Source organism: Colletotrichum graminicola, assembly GCF_000149035.1.
Source record: "Colletotrichum graminicola M1.001 genomic scaffold supercont1.95, whole genome shotgun sequence".
NCBI lineage: Eukaryota > Fungi > Ascomycota > Sordariomycetes > Glomerellales > Glomerellaceae > Colletotrichum > Colletotrichum graminicola.
Genome location: NW_007361099.1, coordinates 47,494 through 69,185, shown reverse-complemented (window position 1 = coordinate 69,185; position 21,692 = coordinate 47,494). Strand labels below are relative to the sequence as shown.

The 21,692-nt window shown below is 55.9% G+C and overlaps 8 protein-coding genes across 8 annotated transcripts; 5 read left to right on the top strand and 3 right to left on the bottom strand.

The window, feature by feature from the left end:
• Positions 1–1,968: 1,968 nt before the first annotated feature.
• On the bottom strand, positions 1,969–3,646 carry GLRG_11613 (HK97 family phage prohead protease; the record flags this gene model as incomplete). Its single annotated transcript, XM_008102297.1, has 4 exons — positions 1,969–2,902; positions 2,970–3,217; positions 3,267–3,455; positions 3,518–3,646. 4 exons carry the CDS (start codon positions 3,644–3,646, stop codon positions 1,969–1,971), a joined length of 1,500 nt encoding a protein of 499 aa, XP_008100488.1.
• Positions 3,647–4,789: 1,143 nt separating this feature from the next.
• Positions 4,790–6,373, bottom strand: GLRG_11612 (major facilitator superfamily transporter; the record flags this gene model as incomplete). Its single annotated transcript, XM_008102296.1, has 3 exons — positions 4,790–4,907; positions 4,971–5,877; positions 5,932–6,373. The coding sequence occupies 3 exons, from the start codon at positions 6,371–6,373 to the stop codon at positions 4,790–4,792; spliced, it is 1,467 nt and encodes a 488-aa protein (XP_008100487.1).
• Positions 6,374–7,503: 1,130 nt separating this feature from the next.
• GLRG_11611 (4-hydroxyacetophenone monooxygenase) lies at positions 7,504–9,432 on the top strand (the record flags this gene model as incomplete). The annotated part of the gene is made up of 2 exons (XM_008102295.1): positions 7,504–7,839; positions 7,903–9,432. 2 exons carry the CDS (start codon positions 7,504–7,506, stop codon positions 9,430–9,432), a joined length of 1,866 nt encoding a protein of 621 aa, XP_008100486.1.
• Positions 9,433–10,470: 1,038 nt separating this feature from the next.
• Positions 10,471–12,246, top strand: GLRG_11610 (major facilitator superfamily transporter; the record flags this gene model as incomplete). Its single annotated transcript, XM_008102294.1, has 6 exons — positions 10,471–10,534; positions 10,622–10,850; positions 10,931–11,442; positions 11,504–11,583; positions 11,646–11,866; positions 11,949–12,246. The coding sequence occupies 6 exons, from the start codon at positions 10,471–10,473 to the stop codon at positions 12,244–12,246; spliced, it is 1,404 nt and encodes a 467-aa protein (XP_008100485.1).
• A 1,009-nt stretch (positions 12,247–13,255) lies between these two features.
• Positions 13,256–15,117, top strand: GLRG_11609 (dibenzothiophene desulfurization enzyme A; the record flags this gene model as incomplete). The annotated part of the gene is made up of 7 exons (XM_008102293.1): positions 13,256–13,319; positions 13,389–13,529; positions 13,593–13,797; positions 13,857–13,869; positions 13,923–13,982; positions 14,039–14,773; positions 14,893–15,117. 7 exons carry the CDS (start codon positions 13,256–13,258, stop codon positions 15,115–15,117), a joined length of 1,443 nt encoding a protein of 480 aa, XP_008100484.1.
• Positions 15,118–16,410: 1,293 nt separating this feature from the next.
• GLRG_11608 (acetyl-CoA hydrolase/transferase domain-containing protein) lies at positions 16,411–17,991 on the top strand (the record flags this gene model as incomplete). Its single annotated transcript, XM_008102292.1, has 1 exon — positions 16,411–17,991. The coding sequence occupies one exon, from the start codon at positions 16,411–16,413 to the stop codon at positions 17,989–17,991; it is 1,581 nt and encodes a 526-aa protein (XP_008100483.1).
• Positions 17,992–18,384: 393 nt separating this feature from the next.
• GLRG_11607 (PdmS protein) lies at positions 18,385–19,683 on the bottom strand (the record flags this gene model as incomplete). Its single annotated transcript, XM_008102291.1, has 1 exon — positions 18,385–19,683. The coding sequence occupies one exon, from the start codon at positions 19,681–19,683 to the stop codon at positions 18,385–18,387; it is 1,299 nt and encodes a 432-aa protein (XP_008100482.1).
• Positions 19,684–20,278: 595 nt separating this feature from the next.
• Positions 20,279–21,673, top strand: GLRG_11606 (uncharacterized protein; the record flags this gene model as incomplete). Its single annotated transcript, XM_008102290.1, has 2 exons — positions 20,279–21,124; positions 21,188–21,673. 2 exons carry the CDS (start codon positions 20,279–20,281, stop codon positions 21,671–21,673), a joined length of 1,332 nt encoding a protein of 443 aa, XP_008100481.1.
• Positions 21,674–21,692: the final 19 nt, after the last annotated feature.

The window sequence follows — 21,692 nt, the reverse complement described above, 5'->3', positions numbered from 1 at the left end:
ACGTGACGTATCACGTGTGTGTCGGGTATCTAGTCCCTGCTATCTATCTGTCTCCTAACTACAGGCACTTGCCACCTTGTCCTGTGACACTTAGGAAAGTAATATAATATAGTAAGGACTTAGGGGACGTTATAAGTATTATAGTTTATCTAGATAACTTAGTAGTTATCTTTAGGTTAGATAGTGCCCTTATAACGTCCTTATAAGAAGCTATCTTTAACTTTATAAGGATAGTAAAAAAGAGTATAGTGCTTATTAATATATAGTAAGTACCTAGATATAACATAATTAATAGTAATAAGATAGCTAATAGGCTAGTAAAAAATAAAGTAAAGATACGCCTAGCTAACCTCTATATACACCTAGCTACCTATAGCTATATTAAGTAGTTACTAAAGGCATAGAGAAAGAAGGTATTTATAGACTAGTAGGATATAAATTACCTAATAGTATATTAGCTGCTATAGCTTAAAGCACTTCTAGAACTAATAAAGGAAATATATTACCTTACTTACACTAAACTTTACTAGCTAGTAGCTATAAAGACAGGACATAGTAATTTTATAGTATACTACCTATAGTTTAGCTATAATAAGGTAGAAATTACCTATATATATAGTAGTAAGAAGACGCTAGTACACCCTCTATAGTGCTAATAAATAAGAGGGAGAGATAACTTCCCCCTAGAGGACTAGAGGAAGTATATAATAGCCTAACTATTAAAAGATTATAACTAGTTTATTTAATATATTATTTATAATAACTTTTTTAATAAGGTATACCTAAGGTATTAATATATACCTATTTTATTACCTAATAATACTAACAGCCTATAGCCTACCTCTAGATATATAAAGATAAAAGCCCTTATTATAGGCGTTTATTAAATAGATAGGGACTAAGGATAATACGCTAAGCTTTATTATAAGTAGCTAACTAGTATTTATTTTACACCTTACTATAAAAAGTAGCTACTAATAATAGCTAACTTTAACTACGTTAGGGTTACTAAGTGCTAAAGTCTTTAGGAGATAAGTAGTATCTATAAGGACGCTATCTATCTACCTAGCTTTTCCCCCCCTTACTCCCCTAACCCTCCCCCCTCCCCCTTACTAATAACTTCCCTCCCTTTGCTTTTTCCACCTCTTCTTATCTCTTCTAGAACTTACGTTACGTAAGTAATAAGAATAGGACGCCCTACACTATAAGATAAGTATCCCTAACCTGTATAACATAGGGGGGATACCTCTAGCTAATATAGATATATAAGTAGCACTATATAATAAGGCACATAGGAGCCCCTAGGAGACCCCCTAAAAGGAGGACTACTAAGGGTTACTACACTAAACCTAGCCGCTAAAAAGCCTGCAGACACTTAACAGTAATAAAGAATTACAGTTTGACCTCCTGGGAGGCTGGCTAGATAGATAGTAATACAGACCGGCCGGGGTTTTTAGGTTATAAGAGGCTTATGGACTTAGAGATTTGTATTGTTACCCTAGAGCTAGTTGCCCCAGGCGCCTTTTGTCCTTTATAGGAACGTCCCGGCGTTAAATATAACACACACACACACACACACGTCGTAGTGGTGCATAGCAAGATTTTTGTAAGACGAGGATCGGGTTTGGCACAGTTGTATTCATCTGACACCAACTCGGTGTCTCTTATGTCCTTCTAAACCGTATCTCTTTTGGTTGTTTCTCTGTGTTACGAAGACATCACTTACAGTCTCACAAACGTCTCTGCAGTCGTCCCAGCCAGTGGTATCTCATTGCATCGCAAATATTGGTCCATGAGGAAGCTGATTCATGCTATCTTATTAGAAGAAATACTTGCAGCAATATGAGCTTCCATCATGTAATCGAGAGATAACCTTCAGGACGAAGGAAAGTGAAACCCAACGCTGCGCTTCAGTGGTGTCGCAAAAACGACGCCGTTAATCGCAAGCAGCAATTAACGCCTTATGTACTACGACAAGTGGCTTGGAGCGTGCTTTTCTGGCTCTGTGCTTTCCTCCCTGTAGACATCATACTTGTAGGTAGAACCTGGGTGATCAGCTCTCAACCCCTTCTGTCCCTCACCATAGACCTTTTCTCTGGCCGTCAGCCGCACATCCTCTGCGGGCGCCTCTGGGTAAATCCCACGACGCCGAAGCTCAGGGATGAGAAGATCAACAACATCTTCAAAGGTACCAGGGGTCGTCACATATCCTAGATTGAATCCATCGAGATCACCCTCCCGAACCCAGTACTCCAGCTCGTCTGCCACCTTCTCCGGACTTCCAACAGATACGGGGCCGAGGCCTCCAATCGCCGCCCGCTCGGCGATAACACGGGGTGTCCATTTAGGTACGTGCTCGCTCGTAGTAGTGAAAGAATCGAGAATGCTGCGAACCTTATGCGCCTCCAACGAATCGGCAGCAGTGACCTCCTGATCCACAGGGATCTTGGAGAGATCAATGCCCGTCCAGCCACTCACAAGGACCAATCCACCTATCACGGAGGCGTACTTCTTGAGCTCCTCGTGCTTGGCCCGGGCCCCTTCGTCTGTTCGACCGATAATAGGAGTGAAGGTTGCAAAAAACTTCAACGATTGAGGGTCTCGGCCAAGTGCTGCCGCCTTCTCTCTAATTTGCTTGATCTTAGGCCTCAGGAGCTGAGGAGAATGAGAGGAAACAAAGATGCCCTCAGCATGGGTAGCAGCAAATTCGGAGCCAGCTGTTGACGTGCCTGCCTGGAACAGGAAGGGGGTTCTCTGAGGGGAGGGGTCGACGATGTGGCGTGTGTCAAGATCGAAGAACTTCCCGTGATGATGAATCGTTCGGATCTTATCAGGGTCGGCATAGCTGTCGTTTTGGGGATCAGGCGTAATTGCGTCATCCGCCCATGAGCCTTCCCAAAGCCTAGGTGATTTGGTTAGAACCCCTTTCGTTAGGGGACGTATTTTGGGCTTATCAACGGCGGGCTTACTTATATAGCACTCTCAAATACTCATCCGCCTGTGCATATCGCTCATCGTGAGGGATCGGGCTGTCAAGACCGATGGCCTTGAAAGCAGCCTTCTTCCAGGAAGTGACAATGTTCCAACCAATACGACCCCTTGTGAAATGATCTAGGCTCGACAGGCGCTTGGCAAGCAAAAATGGTGGCTCGAAGGAGGTGGACGCAGTGATGGCGAACGAGAGGTTCTTGGTCACTGCAGCCATGGCACTGATTGGCTGTGTCTCAGTTAGCTATTGTTCTTCTCAAGACAAAGAACTTCCATACAATCGTAGGATCGGTCATTGGCCATTGTGCCGCGCGACGAATGCAGTTGTCAAGACTGCCTTCGTATGTATCGTAACCTCCGTACGTGTCGGCTAGGAAAAGGGCATTGATACCGCCCCTTTCCAACAACTTTGCGAGATTAATCCAGTAGTCGAGGTCTCTCTTGGTTGCTGATTTATCGACAGGGTTCTGGAATGTGCCTGATCAGCAACAAGACCATATCTGGATCAATATGCGCATGGGCTACAAACCTTCCACTGTCCTGGAGAAAGGTGCCCGACGGTGGACATGTCAAAAGCGTTCAGCAGAATCTGCTTCTTCCTGCTTGAACTGCTGCCATCCCCGCCATCGGTAGAGCTGTGAATGGGTACCGAAGTCATGTTGTGTATGGCTGAGTAAGATTATCCTTGAGTCTTGCCTCCTAACTCTATCTCAATGGTGTGGCCCTCACGTTCTTTTATCAACCCACGAAACATCCTGAATCTCTTCAACTTGGCGCAGACATGCGACGAGAATGGTGCCAGTCCTCATGTCGTCATCACCATTGCCGCCCGTGGTGCGGGACTAGCGTGGGATATTATCTGCACGTCGACCCCAATTCAACGTCTCCGATGCAGGACAGGAGTTGGCGTCATCGCGGTCGTCGATGGTGCCATCCTTTGTTTCCCCATTCCGGACGATAGAGTCGAGTTTCGGGGCTCAGCGCCGGCCGGCTATCTCGATATTTGACGAGCAATGAAGATTCCTCGGATCCGATAACACTTGTCATTGGCTCTCGGCCTCATGCTTATTTCGTCGACAGTGTACGTGGTGGACCAAAAAGAGGAGCGTTTCCACAGCAGGTAGAAAACCTGCTTGCAGATGCTGATGCAGTGAGAAAACGTTTCTATAAAATACACGCTACTGGATTGTGCAGTACATAACCAGCCACTGTTATTCATGCCTTATCGGTTTAGTCTAGATTTTGCCGTTCACGATTATGGATGAAGGAACTATAAGCCACAGGCACAGTGCTCTCAGGAGTCGGGGTCGCTAGATCGACACTGATTGACTACGTATTCTGTATATTATATTGGGATTAAAACTGGCACGGAGAATCTAGTTCATCTGCCGTTATACTGAGGCTAGCTCAGTTGCACCGCGTGGCCGCTTGATCGACACCAAACTTGAAATGGCAGGGCCAAAATTCGGCAGAATCAGCATCATGACAGTCATGTATTTTGAGGCAGTTTTAAGGTATGCGATATGTTTACTGGTGGTAACAATGAGTAGTTAGTGGCCGAGTGTTGTTTATGTTGCACGATGAAAGCCATCGATCATTAGGAGCAACTCTGCTTCTTATCCAGATTCAATGATTAACACTGAGAGTTCCTCAGCCAATTGCCAGCTATTACAAGAGTTACACTTTGTCAACAACGCTTTTGCTTTGTACATCTCTCAAGGATATGCGTCATAGCCTTGAATGATGCCCTAACCCCACGCTGACATGCAATAAGCCTCAGTCAAAATTCCAAGACTGAGCCTTAGTCGCTCCGATTATTCCTGTCGTTCACCGTTACTGGTGTTCGTTTGCCATCGTCAACAGTGGCGTGGTCTTCTGGATCACTCTCAGCGAAACCAGTCGTGTTTTCTACTTGTGGACTGAACTACGTTTAGTGATCTTGTTAGGACCTTTGTTTGGATTATGATGCAAAAGCCACTTACTCTCTTCGTTTGACGTAAACACGGAGAATGTGAGTTGAGATAAGTAGGAGAATCGAAGAACCAAGAGTGAACGCAAAACCCTTGGGATATCGAGGTGCTTCCACGGTGGGAAACACTAAGAGAGGAGTCCATGCCGTAGAAGACTGGGAAATGGCATTGATAAGAACCAGAGTGAAGGAGCGCTCCGCCGGAGACGATCGCAATTGGGTATTCACCCATCCGTGAAAGACGCTCGACATGGCGTATGATGAGTAGATGGTTGAAAAGGCAAACCATTTAGCAGGTTCGGGAACGTCCCAGATGACGAGGATAATCAATCCGAGTATGTTCCATGTATGTGAAAGCGTGATGGCCCATGCGGGGCCAAGAACGAGATCCGAGGCGAAGCAGACGAACAAAGTATAGAAGATGCCTAGGGCAGGCGCAATCGTGCCGAGCTCGTTGACCTTTGCTGCAGAGTATCGTCCAAGACTCTTGATCCACAGTAGGAAGCTTCCGGACGATGTGTGAATACCGGCGTTCCAGAAAAAGACATCGACGAGAACAATGCCCCAAAATTGTGGTGACAAGAAAATCTTCTTCAAAGCACCGAACTTGAATTTGCCATGTGATGCGTGACCAGCGCGCTTCAGCCTTTCGACGCTCAACTCGATGTTTTCTATACTCAAAACCATTCGGTTGGGTTGCTCAGGGGTACCTGGGATGACGAAGAAACCCAGGATACCGATTGGAATCGTGATGAGAGAGCAGATGATGTACATCCACCTCCATCCTGCAAGGCCGTTTACGCCCTCAAGCCGAGATGATGCGCCAGCCTGGATGAGACCGGCAGTGAGCGTGCCCAAAGAAAGTCCGACATAAAATAGTCCGCCGCGCCGTGCGATCTCATCGCCCCGATACCAGGAGCCTGTTCATGTTAGCAGGCGGTGAGAATACAGGCTCTATCCTTCGGTCGACTTACCAAACAGATAGTGCATAACCGGGAAAAAGGCAGCCTCGAACCACCCAACGAGGAAACGGTATGCAGCAAGCTCAGCGAACCCGGTAACTCGAAACTGGAGCAGTGTGAAGATTCCCCAAGCAATGTCCAGGAAAGGAATCAGCCAGTGAACGGGGACATAAGTAAGAACGAACATCATTGGCACCTGCCCCGTGACTGCGCCGATGATGTAAAATGTCTGGAGCTGGACAAGTTCATTGCCTTTGAATCCAAGGTCTTCCTTCAGACCGGCCACATAGGCGTTGTTGAGATTGGACTGGTCGATGTACTTGACCCAATAACTCAACACCGCGTATGGGACGATGAGGAGATCCAGCTTGTTGATGAGCTTGCGCTCTTCCGGGGTGTCAGTGTCAGCGAACCACTGGATTTGCCACCAACGCCTACGAGTAGGAACCGCCATGACAGATGCTTGGGTATCGGTCGCTCAGTCAATCAGAGCAAGAGGAATCAAAGAGTTTTGGTGCACGGCAGCTCAACATCATGGCCAAAAGCATAGGGTCGAAGGATTCTCCAAGTTTTAGTACCAATCTCCTATCCTCACCTTTCGATCAAATTCTTCCCATCCCATGTCAAAAGACTTACGGAAAATTCTCCAGAGCCTTGAATATAGGCCTAAGCATGGTTCTCGTATAAAACCGGAGAGCGGAACTTGGCTTTGACGTTCCTGAAGTTGACATATCGGAGGCTACCGCGAAATGGCGTCGCCAACCCCAGCCCGTGAGTGGCAGGACGCTGCAAGACGTTGCAGTAATGCAGGAAGACGGAGGATAAGTCATTGCACCATTTCATGGCTCATTGATGTGATAGTAAATCAAATGTAAAGGGGAAAGGTGCCGCGCCTTTTTGTTTCGATAGACCACTTGAACCCCGGGCATCCCTGCTGACGCTAACGGCTGGCATCACCCATGCCTCTCTCCATCACCATGCAGAATTGGAGACAAGCCAGCATACTGCAGATTCAAAGAGGAAAGCAGGTAAGCTGAAACCCCTCCTCGTGGGAACCGGGCCCCGAATGTATGTGATATTGGGGCTACGATCTGACGACAGACGGAACTGCGGATTGGGGGTTAAGCGTCCCTGGGTATTCCCCAAGAAAGTGGGGAGATGGCGTGCTCCCCATATCCCACGCACCTCATCTCCAACAACAGCCACAGCGTAGGATCACCCACACCATCAGCAGCGGGGATCGGGAGGAAAGCTTCTGGTGGGGTGAGTAGCTTTCTCGAGCGTCAAGCTGTTGCTCAAGATAACAGTATTTTGTCTCTGATAGGATGCTTGCAGCCGACGAGGTGGTCCCGGGATGAACCAAGCTCGAGAGCTCGGGACGGCCCCTCCTTCGGTGTGTAACGCATTTGAGCACGTCTCTGACGTGATTCCGATGCCCGGTCCTGCGAGAGGAAGAGTAGCCGTTGGACAAAATGGAGGTTTCCCATCTCGCCTGTTGTCGAGCTGGGTTTGAAGCCATCCGAGAATCATCGGGCTTGGGAACCTAGTTTTTGAAGTTACACGTAAACGTTTGGACTTTCTACAATGGGTGACCACATTGAGACAGTATCACCACCGGTGACTAGCGAGGCACTGGGGAAAAGCAGCAGTAGTGACAACGGCGTTGCACCCGAGACACCCACCAAACGCGGCCTTGATCAGCAGACGCGCATCGACCAGGCTATAGACTCGCTTCTCACGCCGCCAAAGTCCATTTACGACGACTACCCAATCAAGCTTGTGGACAGGTACATAGACGAGCCTCGAGAGCTGCGGGTGGCCGTCGTTGGCGCAGGGCTCTCTGGAGTCCTCGCGGGGATTCTCCTTCCAGCAAAGGTCCCTGGCATCAACCTCACCGTTTATGAAAAGAACGCGGACGTGGTAGGTTCCGATTTGACCCCCAGAAATATGAAATATCTCCAACGACTAATATCAAGAATACAGGGCGGAACTTGGTTCGAGAACATATATCCCGGCGTCCGCTGCGACGTACCGGCTCACGTCTACCAGTCGACCTTCGATCCAAACACCCAGTGGACAGAGGAATTCGCCCAGGGCCCCGAGATTCGTGACTACTGGCAGGGCCTGGCGCGCAAATATGACGTCTACAAATACCTCCAGCTCTCGCAGCGCGTCGAGGGTCTGAACTGGGTCGATTCACGATCCATATGGCAGATCACCATCCGCGACCTCAAGACGGACGCAATCCGGATAGAGGAGGCCGAGTTCGTCCTGACGGCCATCGGCCGCTTTAACGCCTGGAAGCTGCCGGATTACCCCGGCATCAAGGACTTCAAGGGCGTGCTCAGGCATGCTTCGAACTGGGATCCCAACTTCGACCCCAGAGACAAGAAGGTGGCCGTGATTGGCAACGGCGCCAGCGGCATCCAGCTCACGTCCAACTTGCACAAAGTCGTCTCGCACCTGGACCACTACGCAAGAAACAAGACGTGGATCACGGCGTCTTTTGCCGGCGATGAGACGTCGATCGAGCCGATCCCCATCCCGGAGGACCTGAGAGAGACGTTCCGCAAAGACCCGGAGGCATATCTCGAGTACCGCAAGGAGCAGGAGAGCAAGTACTTCCGCCACTTCAGCGGCTGGCTCAAGGGATCGAGCGAGAACGACGAGGCGCGGGAGGCGTTCCGCAAGTTCATGAACGACCGCCTCACCAAGAAGCCCGAGCTCATCGACGCGCTCATCCCCGACTTCTCACCGCACTGCCGCCGCCTGACCCCCGGGCCGGGCTACCTCGAGGCCATCACCTCGGAGAAGACGGACTACATCCAGACCCGGATCAGGCGCTTCACCGAGACCGGCATCGAGACGGAAGACGGCAGGCACCGCGAGGTCGACGCCATCTTCTGCGCGACGGGCGCCAACGTCGACATGGCGCCGCCGTTCCCCATCACGGCCAGGGGCCGGGACCTCGCGCAGGTCTGGCAGCCCGACGGGCCCTACACCTACTTCGGCTCCGCCACCCCGGGCTTCCCCAACCTGCTCTTCATCCACGGGCCTAACGGCAGCGGCCGCTCCGGCACCGTCCCGCACAACGTCGAGAACCAGATCACGTACTTTGCGCGGATCCTGCGCAAGGCGGGCCGCGAGGGCATCAAGACCATCCAGCCCACGAGGAGGGCGGCTGACAACTTCACGCAGTACTCGGACGCCTTCTTCGCGACGACGGTGCTGTCGGAGAACTGCAGCTCGTGGTACAACAGCGGCAAGGCTGGGTCGAGGATCCACGGCCTGTGGCCGGGGTCGGCGACGCTGGCGACGATTGTGCAGCGCGAGCCCAGGTGGGAGGACTTTGAGTACGAGTACGTCGGGGACTCGGAAAATCCCTTCCTGTGGTACTTTGGCAAGGGCTGCACGAGGAAGGAATTGGATCCGGAGGCGGATGTCACGCCGTATCTGAAGGCTGGCGGTGTCGATCCCAAGGATGTTCACGAGAGCTGGTGGAGTGTGCCATAGAGGCTGTAGCCCGAGAATAGAAGCATTGGATCTAGAGAGAGAGAGAGAGACCGTCGACATTGGGGGACGAAATTGACCTTATCTACTCTAATTGAGGACCTTTGCCTTTTCAATAGCATCTCCTCTTTGTCATTGAACCTATCATTTGGATCGCCTCAAATGAACACTTGACCCCACCATGTGGTGTTAGAAATTTTATAATCCAACACCTATTAGTCTCAATTATATCTGAATGAACCTAGTCTCGCCTCAGTCACCTCCCAGACGTCGCCGTATCTCACCCAGACCCTTTGACCCGGCCGTCGGCGCCAGACCTTTACCGGTGGAAACGTCTTGACTAGAAGGCTACGGATCCCATGATTACAGATCATCGAGCCAACTCGAAGCCACATGGGTTCGTCCCACGTTTTGCTTGGGGCCAGCCGTGACGGACTTCACAGTCCCAGACGGCCTGCCCGCCCGCGCCTGTTCCTAGCTCTCGCATGTTTCCCATTCGGTTTTTGCTAATTATGTACTCGTGGTGAAAACGGGTGGAGGGATGTGTGTAGTAACACTTGGCCATTCGTGCGCCGGCAGCGGAATGGCGTGCTGAACCCGGTTGATCTCGCAACACCGAAGAGAGCCGCGCACCCAACCAAGCCTTCCCCCTCCCCAAACAGGGAACACTGAGGTATTGCACAATTGGGGGTAGCCTATGAGCTGGGACTGGGATGATTTCCAACAGAGAGGGCAAAGGGAAAAAAAGAGTTTGTCTGGACCCTGCACCTTCGGCTCCGGCACATGTCGATGGCACATCAATCGCGTCTAACAGAGGCCAGGGCTTGCAGAGTGCAGCACATCAACCCCGACGATGGCACCCAAACCCTGCATACCTAGTTCGCGATCTTGCCTGGTCTGATGCATAAGACGGAGGGTTCCTGTTGTCGTTATGGAGCCCCGGCTGTTCAGGACTCGGCCAGTGTCTTTTTGAGTTAAACTGTTGTCCTCCGACATCAACCCCTTCGTCCTCCAAGTACACAGCAGAACAGACAAGTCAAGATGGCAGAATACGCCGACGCCCACGCGGGCCATGCCATCCCTCCCAAGTCGGAGCGTCACCCAGGTCAGCCCTCCCCGTTCGCTACTGCATCGTTCCCCGGCCTCGAAAACAAAAAAAGAAGAAAAAAAGACTGACATGAAGCGTGGGAAGTGCGCTGGAACCGCTCGACTTTCTATAATATGACCATCCTCGGTCTGTGCAACCTCGCGGCGCCCGGCATCTGGGGCGCGATGAACTCCCTCGGCGCCGGCGGTGCCGCCTCGCCCAAGGTCGTCAACGCCGCCAACGCCCTGACGTTCTGCCTCATGGTCGTGTCATGCTACTTCTCCTCGGCCATCGTGCACTACATCGGGATCAAGGGCGCCTTGATCTTTGGAACGTGAGCATGCTTACCCGGCCCGCGGCGCGCGTTTTGAGAATTGAGTTCGTGTGCTGACGTGCGATGTCTCTCACCAACAGTATCGGATACGCCCCCTTCGCCGCCGGCCTGTACACCAACAACCGCTACGGCATCGACTGGCTCATGCTCCTCGGCGCCGCCCTCTGTGGCATCTCGGCCGGCGTGTTCTGGATGGCCGAGGCCGCCATCGCCATCGCGTACCCCGAGCCCTGGAACCGCGGCAAGGCGTTGGGCTACTGGCTCACCTACCGCCTGTGCGGCCAAATCCTCGGCGGCGCCATCAACCTCGGTCTCAACGCGAGCAACGACCAGGCCGGCAAGGTTTCGTACACCGTCTTCATCGTCTTCATCGCCATCCAGGCGGCCGGCCCGTTCGTCGGCTTGTTCCTCAACAAGCCGGACCAGGTCGAGCGGCAGGATGGGCAGAAGGTCAGCCTAGCCATCCTCGAGAACCCGTGGCACGAAATCAAGGCCACGACGCGGGGCCTGTTCACGCCAAAGTTCCTCCTCATCGTCCTCTGGATCGGTCAGGCCGTCTTCGCGGAGGCCGTCTTCTTCACCTACCTTGCGAGTAAGCCACGCCGAGCCCGCTCTCTCTTGTGGCGGCACAGTACTGACGCGCGATTGTGCAGCATGGTTTTCTGTTCGATCCAGGGCCCTGGGCTCCTTCCTGTCCGGCATCGTTGCCGTGATTTCAGGCAATCTCCTCGGCGTAAGTTACATCTGGAAAGATACTGAGTGAAAACCCGTACAAGAGACTGACTCCCACCATAGCACTGGCTCGACCGTGCCAAGGTCTCGCTCAAGATACGCACCCGGTCTACCTTCTGGGGCCTCGTCGTCACTCAGGGCGCCTGGTGGCTCTGGATTACCATCCTCGCGACGCGCTTCCGCGAGACGCGCCCGACGCACGATTGGGCTAGCCCAGGCTTCGGCGCCGCCTTCGCCGTTTACATACTTCTCACGATCGGGTTCCAGCTCAACTACCTCTTCTTGTACGTCCCTCTCTCCCGTCCGGCAAGCCCTAGACATCGCCTGCACCTGCACCTGATAGGCCCCCATGCTAACGAAAACAAGATACTTCATCGTCACGAACCTGGCCAAGGGCGAAGAGGAAGTCATCCGCTACGCTGCCCTCCTACGCGGCGTGGAATCGGCGTGGCAGGCCGTCAGCTACGGGCTGACGTCCCTCACGATATTCGGTGAGGTTGGCGGTATCTACTTCAATTTCGCGTTGTGGGCCGTGGCCATTGGACCCGCGTGGCTTGTGTTGAGGCACTTCGGCTCCGGGCTGAAGGCGCACGTCGAGGAGGTACGGGAGGTCAATACTGTGCTGTCAAGCGAGGACGGCGAGTTGGATACCAAACAGCACTAGGCGTGGGTGACACACTCGCATCGGAAACGTAACCAAGATGCAGAGATTTGGTAAAGGATTTCGGCGGGTGGGTACAGATAGTCGAGACAATGGTGTTTAATTCTGCCGTAGAGACAGCCTGTTTGATTGGATTAATTTACTGGGTCTGAACCTAGATCAAATGTCATTCCTCCTTCAAGAGCCAAACCCTGATAGAATGAAGCGTCACTAAGATGCTTATCGCGAGAGTTATCTGGGACAACGGCAATGCGCGGGCTTGCAATTGGCGAATCAAACCCGCAACATCGCATCGGCATAGGTGCCCGCACTAATTCACAGAGTAATCGCACGATCTGTCAGGGGTGGGTAGTACTGGTCCATCAGCGTGCGGCAAAGATAGACCCGCAAATCTCCGGCCGGGCCATCTCATCGAAGCTAACATGACGTGATGGCCTCACGATAACCTCTGAGCTCCAGTCCACGCAGCTGCCGACCGGGATCGTTGGGGTCCCTTTTCTCTCAAGGTAACTGTGAAACTTTGCAGCTTAATAGTCCGAGGTGTCATTAGCTGGAGATAAGTAGGGATGGGGACTCGGAGGGGGGGTCATGCAGGAGCTTCCCTGGTAACTTGGCAGCATTTGGCGTGGGGTCCGTAGTTTGCCCATCGTGTGTCGTCGTGCGTCTTGCGCCACCGAGCCGTCCGGTGGCATCATCACCCCGGCTCCACGGTACCGGACCCACGCCGAACATCGGGAGTGGGGGGGTGTCTTGGGGTAACTCGCCAGGCCAGATGAGACCGTGGGAAGTCTTCAAACTGCGTCACGCCATGCCAGGTTCCGACGCGCACCCCTCCAAGCCCTATCGTTACCCCGCGGCCGCCGGAGACAGAACAGCTCAAAATCTTTTTCTTGTCTAGGAGTTTGTGCTGTGATCGGAACCCTCATATTCTCCCAGAACATTACAGGAGGAAAGTAGAGCGTGCATTCAGAATACAAGCAAGCATTACCAGAGCGAACTCACCAAAGCAGCCATGACCGACACAACGGAAACCAAGCCGAAGAAGAGCCTCGTGCTCAATGCCTTTGTAGAGATGTGTAAGAAACCCGCGTCTTCTCTCGCCGATCCAAGTAGACGACAGACCACAGCTGACAGCCGCGATATAGGCAGCGGACACCAGTCTCCTGGGCTCTGGAGACACCCCGACGACCAGTCATGGCGCTTCAACGAGATCAGTCACTGGGTTGAGCTCGCGAAGCTGCTTGAGGAGGCCAAGTTCCACGGCATTTTCATTGCCGATGTTCTCGGTAGGATAATTGCCCGAGACTCTCCACGTACCCTCCGATGGCATTACTGACGTGCGCAAACAGGTGGCTACGACGTGTACTCGCAATCTCTCGACCCTGCCATGATCTCGGGCGCCCAATGGCCCGTCAACGAGCCATTGGCGCCCATCGCCGCCATGGCCGCGGTAACCAAGAGCATCGGCTTCGGCGTGACGGTTTCGACGACATATGAGCAGCCTTACCACTTGGCGAGACGGTTATCGACCGTCGACCATCTCAGCGGTGGCCGGTAGGTGTCCTCGCCACCTTCCTCATCCCACGGTGCTCTTTAAACTGACATTGTTACAGCTTGGGATGGAATGTTGGTGACCAAGACCGAGTGAAGTAGATGATGGCACGGCTAACATGGTGCAGATCGTGACCAGCTACCTGGATTCGGCGGCGAAGAATATGGGCCTCGCCCAGCAGCCCCAGGTGAGTTTCCCTCGATCGGCACACCGGGCCACGGGTCCAGCTGCTAACGAGCGCAGCACGACGACAGGTACGCGCAGGCCGAGGAGTACATCAAGGTCATGTACAAGCTGTTCGAGTCCTCGTGGCGCGATGACGCCGTCAAGCTCGACCGCAAGTCGGGCGTCTACACGCAGCCCGAGCTAGTCCGCAAGATCAACCACAACGGCCGGTTCTTCAGCGTGCCGGGCCCGCACATCGTGCAGCCCAGCCCGCAGCGCACGCCGCTCCTCCTGCAAGCGGGGACATCCAAGGCGGGCAAGCAGTTCGCGGCGCAGCACGCTGAGGCCATCTTCGTCTCGGCGCATGCACCGGCCGTGTGCGCCAAGAGCGTGGCCGAGATCCGGGCACTTGCGCAAGCCGAGTATGGGCGCTCCGGCGATGACATCAAGGTGCTCGCGCTCGTGACGCCAGTGGTGGGGGCGACGGAAGAGGAGGCGCAACGGAAGCTGGCCGACTACCGGCAGTACGCGTCGCACGAGGGCGCGCTGGCGCTCTTTGGCGGGTGGACGGGTATGGACTTGAGCAAGTACGGCGACGACGAGGAGCTGCGGCAGGTGGAGAGCAACGCGGTCAAGTCGACGGTGGAGGGCTACGCGCGGTTCTCTCCAGGCACGGCCAAATGGACGAAGCACACGATCGCGGAGCACGTTAGCATCGGCGGCAACGGACCCGTCCTGGTCGGGACGGCGGCACAGGTAGCCGACGGGCTCGAGGTGTGGATCAAGGAGGCCGACGTCGACGGCTTCAACTTTGTAAGTGGCGATGCTGCGCTCCCTTTCTCCCTCTCACCTTTTTTTCTTCCTCCTCCTTCATTCTTTCTCGTGGGCGGACGAAAAGTGTCGAGATGACGTAGGCTGACTTTTGAGCGCAGGCGTACGCCCTCTTCCCGCAGTCGTTCAAGGACATCATCGACCTGCTGCTGCCCGAGCTGCGGCGGCGGGGTCTGTTCTGGGATGACTACGCCGTTCCCGGCGGCACGTACAGAGAGAACTTTTACCGCAAGAAAGGGCAGACGGGCCCACTGGACCAGCACGTGGCGGCGACATACCGATGGAAGGCGGGGGTCCCTGCGGAGGAGGCCAAGATTCCGGAGTAGAAAGGGAGATGACGTATCAGAAACATTTGATCGATATTCGGAAGAGTTTGAAGCCATTCCCGAGCCCCTGTGCGACGGTATATTGTCAGCGAATCGTCTGAAACCAAACAGCTGTGTGGATTGAGTGAATGGACCGACACTAACTAGTCCAAGGCATGCGGAGATGGGCCGGGAAGAAGTGGGTCCCGGCGCGCGCGATGGTAGTGTAGTGAATGTGCTTGAGAAAAGAAGAGAAGAGACAGAGGCATCGAGGAAGCAAAGCCGAGATTCGTCCGGCCGAGCTGTGCCGAAAGAATGGCTCGCATGTACGGAAGTTTTGGTTTGTTGAGGCCCCCCTGCTTATTGTTGCACGGGGAGCCCCTGATGCGATGCTTGGACGGTGGGGGCGGGCTGTTTCGCGGTCCACGATATGGGATGCAAACAAAAGCTGGTGGGCGGATTCTCGCATTGGCGGCTTTGCAAATTGTTGATGTTGGTTCAATGTAATGTCGATGTTGATGAATGTACATGTTATTTGAATAAGGTAACAAAGGTACCTAGGTAAATGAGTACAAACCTAAGGTACGAACAAATTGAAGATCTCGTGACCGAATGAACCCTGAGCTCAGCTCTGAGTCCTGTGCTTTGGCGTCCCTTTCCAGCCACATTATTGGTCAATCGCTCGCCAGCCATGCTTATTCCACACTGTAAATAGGCACACTCAGTGGCTACGGGACGGCATGTTACCGACCGTTACCGAGCCGCTGCTCCGTCGAGCCAATCAGATCAGCGCAAGTGCTGACATAATGCACCGATGGAACGTGTGCACCTCACAAAAAGAACGCTCGCGCTATATCACGAGAAGCTTCCCCCCCCTGCCAGTCCTGCGTCATTCCCCACCGAGGGGCTCCATGAAAGTGACCTGATCTGATATTCGTGTCGCCTCTCATCTCTCTTACCTGAAGAAAAAGGAAACCAACTAGCGGCAGGCGTTTTTAGTTCTCCCCTCTTTCCCCGGACATGAATAGTTGACACTATATGTATACAGGATAGTATATATACACCTCGTCGTCACCCACTTTCTGCTCCAACAGTGTTGTAATTCCTCCCGCCCTTCCACCACCACCCCTTGACCGGTCCTTTGGCTAGGCTCATCGCCCCATCTCCCCTCTCTTCGTCTCCACGGGATTCGACCTCCTCTTCCTCTCCTCTCTCTCTCTCTCTCTTCTCCGTCCTGCCGTCGTCTGGTCGTCTCTGCTTCACATTTGCTTCTCGACTCTCATCACCAAAAACAAAACCTCATATCCTCTCACAATGGCGTCTCCCGTCGCTTCGGCCGCCCTACGGTCTCGCGTCAAACGCGCATCTTTGCTGAACAAACTCGTCCGTCCCCAAGACCTCCTCCAGCACTTTCCCAACGGCGCCTACATCGGCTGGTCCGGGTTCACCGGCGTCGGCTACCCCAAGAAGATTCCCACATTCCTCGCCGACCACGTCGAGCAGAACAGCCTCCAGGGCCAGCTGCGCTACAGCCTGTTTGTCGGCGCCTCCTCCGGCGCCGAGACGGAGAACCGTTGGGCTGGCCTCAACATGATTGAGCGACGAAGCCCTCACCAGGTTGGCAAGGCCATCTCCAAGGGTATCAATGAGGGCCGCATCCACTTCCACGACAGGCATCTGTCCCAGTTTCCCGTCGACCTCGTCTACGGCTTCTATACAAAGGAACGCCCCAACAAGAACCTCGACGTCGTCGTCGTCGAGGCCACCGAAATCAAGGAGGACGGCAGCATCGTCCCTGGCGCCTCCGTCGGCGCCACCCCCGAGCTGGTACAGATGGCCGACAAGATCATCATCGAGGTCAACACCTCGCTGCCGAGCTTCGACGGCCTGCACGACATCACCATGACCGACCGGCCCCCGCACCGCAAGCCCTACCTCATCATGGGCGTTGAGGACCGCATCGGTCGCACCTCCATCCCCATCGACACGGAAAAGGTCGTCGGTATCATCGAGTCCGACTACCCCGACCAGACGGCCCCCAACACCCCGGCCGACGCCGCCTCGCGTGCCATCGCCGGCCATCTCATCGAGTTCTTCGATCACGAGGTCACCCACGGCCGCCTGCCCAAGAGCCTCCTCCCCCTGCAGTCCGGCATCGGCAACATCGCCAACGCCGTCGTCGGCGGCCTCAAGGACTCCAACTTCTGGAACCTCAAGGTCTGGACCGAGGTCATCCAGGACACCTTCCTCGACCTCTTCGACTCGGGCCACCTCGACTTCGCCACCGCCACCTCGGTCCGCTTCTCCCCCGACGGCTTCCAGCGCTTCTACGACAACTGGGACAGCTATCATAACAAGCTCCTCCTCCGCAGCCAGGGCGTCTCCAACTCCCCCGAGATCATCCGCCGCCTCGGCGTCATCGGCATGAACACCCCCGTCGAGGTCGACATCTACGCCCACGCCAACAGCACCTGCGTCTTGGGCTCCCGCATGCTCAACGGCCTCGGCGGCAGCGCCGATTTCCTCCGCAACGCAAAGTACAGCATCATGCACACTCCCTCCACCCGCCCCTCCAAGACGGACCCCCACGGAGTCAGCACAATCGTCCCCATGTGCACCCACATCGATCAGACCGAGCACGACTTGGACGTTGTCGTCACCGAGAACGGCCTCGCCGACGTCCGCGGCCTGAGCCCCCGCGAGCGCGCTCGCGTCATCATCAAGAACTGCGCTCACCCCCTCTACCGGCCCATCCTGGAGCGCTACTTTGACAAGGCCGAGTTCGAGTGCCTCCGCAAGGGCATGGGTCACGAGCCCCACTTGCTCTTCAACACCTTTGACATGCACAAGGCTCTCGTCGAGGAGGGCAGCATGCAGAAGGTCAAGAGCTTCTAAGCTGGGTGGTCCATCAGCTACACAAGAGCGAGCAACCGCGTTCATTACAAAATATGGCTTTGCGTCGGCGCATTCATGGAGTATCTGGGTTTTTTGAGTATTTTGGGAGCATAGAGTAGTCTAGAATTTTGATAGTAAAATGATACCTCGCTGGACAATGGAAACCCCTAGCATACATACATGCATATATCCACACGTTGCCAAAGCCCCCCCCTCCCGACTGCGAATAGTGAATTCGATTAGGGTGACGTATTTCCCCACACGCATGGCCAAGCATCCCCTCGCCGGTCCTCGACGCCACGAGGTCGCAGCGACGCTCGGCTTCGAGGTGGAAACGGCGGTTCTCCTCCTCCGTCTTCTCCGAACGTCTCGGCCCCCTCATCTCCAGCACCATCATCCGCGGCCCGGCCCCGCAAGCCTCTCCAGGTGATCGGCCGCCTCCTCGGGCCCGTTGTGCCCGGCGAAATCGTCGCGTATCCTCTCGGCCGCCCTCCGGTACCTGGGGTCCGACACGACGCGCTGGACCGCGGCCCCCAGCGCCTTCTCGCCCGGCGTGTTGGTCCCGAGGTCGATGCCGGCCCCGCTCCACGCGACCCGCGCGCTGACGTCGGCCTTGTCCTCCGTGCGGCCCGCGCACACCATCGGGACGCCGCAGCTCAGCGCCGCGAGCACGCCGTTGTAGCCCGCGTTGGTGACCATGACGCCGACGTGGGGCAGCAGCTTGGCGTGCGGGACAAAGTCCGCCACCCGCGCGTTCTCCGGCAGCGTTCCGGCCGGAAACGCCGTCGTCGCGTCCGGGGTCGTCGCGATGACGAGCAGGTCCGCGCGGCCCCGGAGGGCCGACAGCGTCGGCGAGATGAGGTTCGCCGCGTTGGTCGCGTACGTCCCCTGCGTCACGTGAACGACCTTGTCCCGCGGGTGCACGAGCATCTCACCCCACCACGCGGGCAGGGCGGTCTCCTCGTCGTCGTCGCCGCCGCCGAACAGCGGGAGCAGCGGCCCGACGAAGGTGACGGCCGGGTGCAGGTTCTTCCTCGGGAACTCAAAGGCCGGCGTCGTGGGCATGAGGTGCAGCGCGTCCGACCTCGTCGCGTCGAAGAAGCCCGTCGCCGGCAGCGGCGGCAGGTCCAGCGCCGCCCTCTGCTCGTTGAGGGCGGCCGTGAGCCTCGGGTAGAGCAGCCGGCCCGCGGCGGCATGGGCCAGCGCGTTGACCCAGCGGCCGAAGGGCGTCTTGGGCGGCGACCACCCGGTGCCCCAGGGCGGGACCTCGGCGTCGAGCGTGACGAGCGGGTTGATGCCGAGGGTCGCGTACGGCGGGCCGCCGAGGTCGCGCAGGCAGTGCGCGCCGTAGGCGGTCAGGTCGACCAGCAGGACGTCGGCGCCGAACTCCTCGATGGCGGCGCGGTAGGCGGCGACCTGGTCCGGCACGCGGTCCAGGAAGAGCTGGCGGAGGGTGGAGACGACGGCGGCGAGTCCTGAGGTGCCAGGCTCCGGCGCGAGCGGCGTCTCGTCGTGGCGCGCGAGGGCTGGCGGCGAGGCGACAAACGTCGCGCCCGTCGGGGTGACGAGGTGCTCGTGGGAGGCCGAGGTGAGCCAGGTGACGGCGTGGCCGCGGCGGACGAGGGCGCGGGCGATGGGCTGTGCCGGGTGGATGTGCCCCGCGAAGGGCATCGTCGCGATGAGGACCTTCATCGCCGGTCTCGCGGGGGAGGATGTTGTCTAGAGAGAGTATTTCTGGCGTGGGTTTTATGTACTTGATCAGATTGCTCGATATGCGCTCAGGTATATGAGATAAAAGGACATTGAGGTTACGATCCGTCGCGGCGCACAGTATACCGCGTCCTGGAGGGCGTCGTCGGATGTGCCGGCAGCTCCGACAAGAGTTCGATTTTAAAGTTAAATGAGCGGCTCCAGAGCCGAAGCATTCCGAAAACAGTCCAGGGTCGCATTGCCTTGCGCAACAGAATTGAAGGAATCGAGATTGAGTCAGACGTCGATGCGATTGGACATGGTGATTCTCGACTTGTAACTACTCTATCTCTTATAAAAGATGAATTGCGCAGAAGGATTCCGGCCAGGTTGTCCGACCGCGCTTCGGCGCGCAAAAGAGTCTTCCTTCGTTGGCCTCTCTCTCTCCGCCACAGATGTATAAGTCGGCGGTATCTGCATTATAACCATTACGACTTTATTCTAAAACAAACAACCGCCCCATCTTTCACAGATAGCTGGCGACTCTTTGGCGAACCCGAGATTCGCGACACACCAAACAGAATTCACCACCGCAACGATGCATCCGACCCTCCAAAACGTCCTTGTCTTCTCTCTCCTCCTCTGTACCGTCTCGGCCTCCGCCCTTGAGTCCTGCTGTCCGACCTACATCGAAACCCACTACGGGCGCCGCGAGCCCGGCGACCCGTTCCTCGCTACCATGCGCGACGTCCACGATACCCTCTCCCGCTGCCCCGACATCAAGAGCCTGAAGCTCCGCGTCACGGCGCTGGGTTGCTCCGAACACCCCGACCGCTGGAGCTTCCCCTTTGACCTCGCCGGCTCCTCACGCTACTCGTCGGTGCTGGATGCCCTGGACCTCGAGGGCTACCACTTCGACGACTCGGCCTGGGCCGAGGTGTCGCAGCCGCCCTGGTCCACAGGCTCGCGGTTCTGGGACGCTATTAAGTGGCTAGGCTCCGGTCGAGTCCGGGACTGGCTGCGGTGGTTACCGCTGTCGCCGGAGCAGAAGGCCAAGACGAACCTTGACCTCTGGCTCGACGCCATGGAATTTTCGCACGTCAGAGAGCTTTCCCTGAAAGGCATGTGGCGCCGATCGCCGGACCTGCGCGCCCTCGCTTCGCAGCTCAAGTCGCTCCGGTCGCTGACCGTCAGAGGCGGCGGCCCGTGGGCCAGGGACCTCATCCTGGCCCTGCCGGAGAACTCGCTGACGTCTCTGACGTGGCAGTCGAGCGACGAGACGGGCGCCTCCGTGCCCCCCATCCTCCGCCGCCATGCGCAGTCTCTGACGAGCCTCGAGTGGCGGGAGCCGGAGAGCAACTATCGGCAGCGGAAGGTCATGACGCCGGGAGAGCTGGCCGAGCTGGGCCTCATGGTGCCGAACCTCGAGAGGCTGACGCTCGACGTCAACCGGAACGGGACGTGGCCGATGGAGCACCTCGGGGCGCTGGCGACGAGCTTCCCCTAGGTCGTCAACGTTACCGTCTTCCTCGAGATCGCAAGCGAGTGTCGGCGGCAGCTGGACAGTTCTTCCACCGGATACTCCGGTCCGCGGTGGAGAGAAGACGAGCCGGAGCGGTGCGGGGGCCTCGAGTCCATGGCGCAGCCGCTGCTCGACCGCCCCGGCGCCTCCACGCTGTTCGAGTTCCTCCGGGAGAAGAAAGTGGGCGCTGAACTGACCAAGGCCGTCTCCTACGCCGGGGACTGGGAGCGGCCGTGGGACGGGGCCCTGGCGGAGGAATCGTGGCTAGACGGCAGGCAGGCGTTTATGGTCTGCGAGGCGCTTGTCGACGACGACGTTCCGGAGGCCGGGTCGTCGGGCAGAGGGCGTCTGTGTCGGGGAATCGCCACCCACGTTGCCTCGCCGTATTCGTTGTCAGGAAATGCCGAGAGATTTTATGATGCCGCGTGGCATGGTGCTTTAGCCCAGCGCGCCCGGCTGATGCAGTTGTAAAGGGCCCGGACGCGTCGTG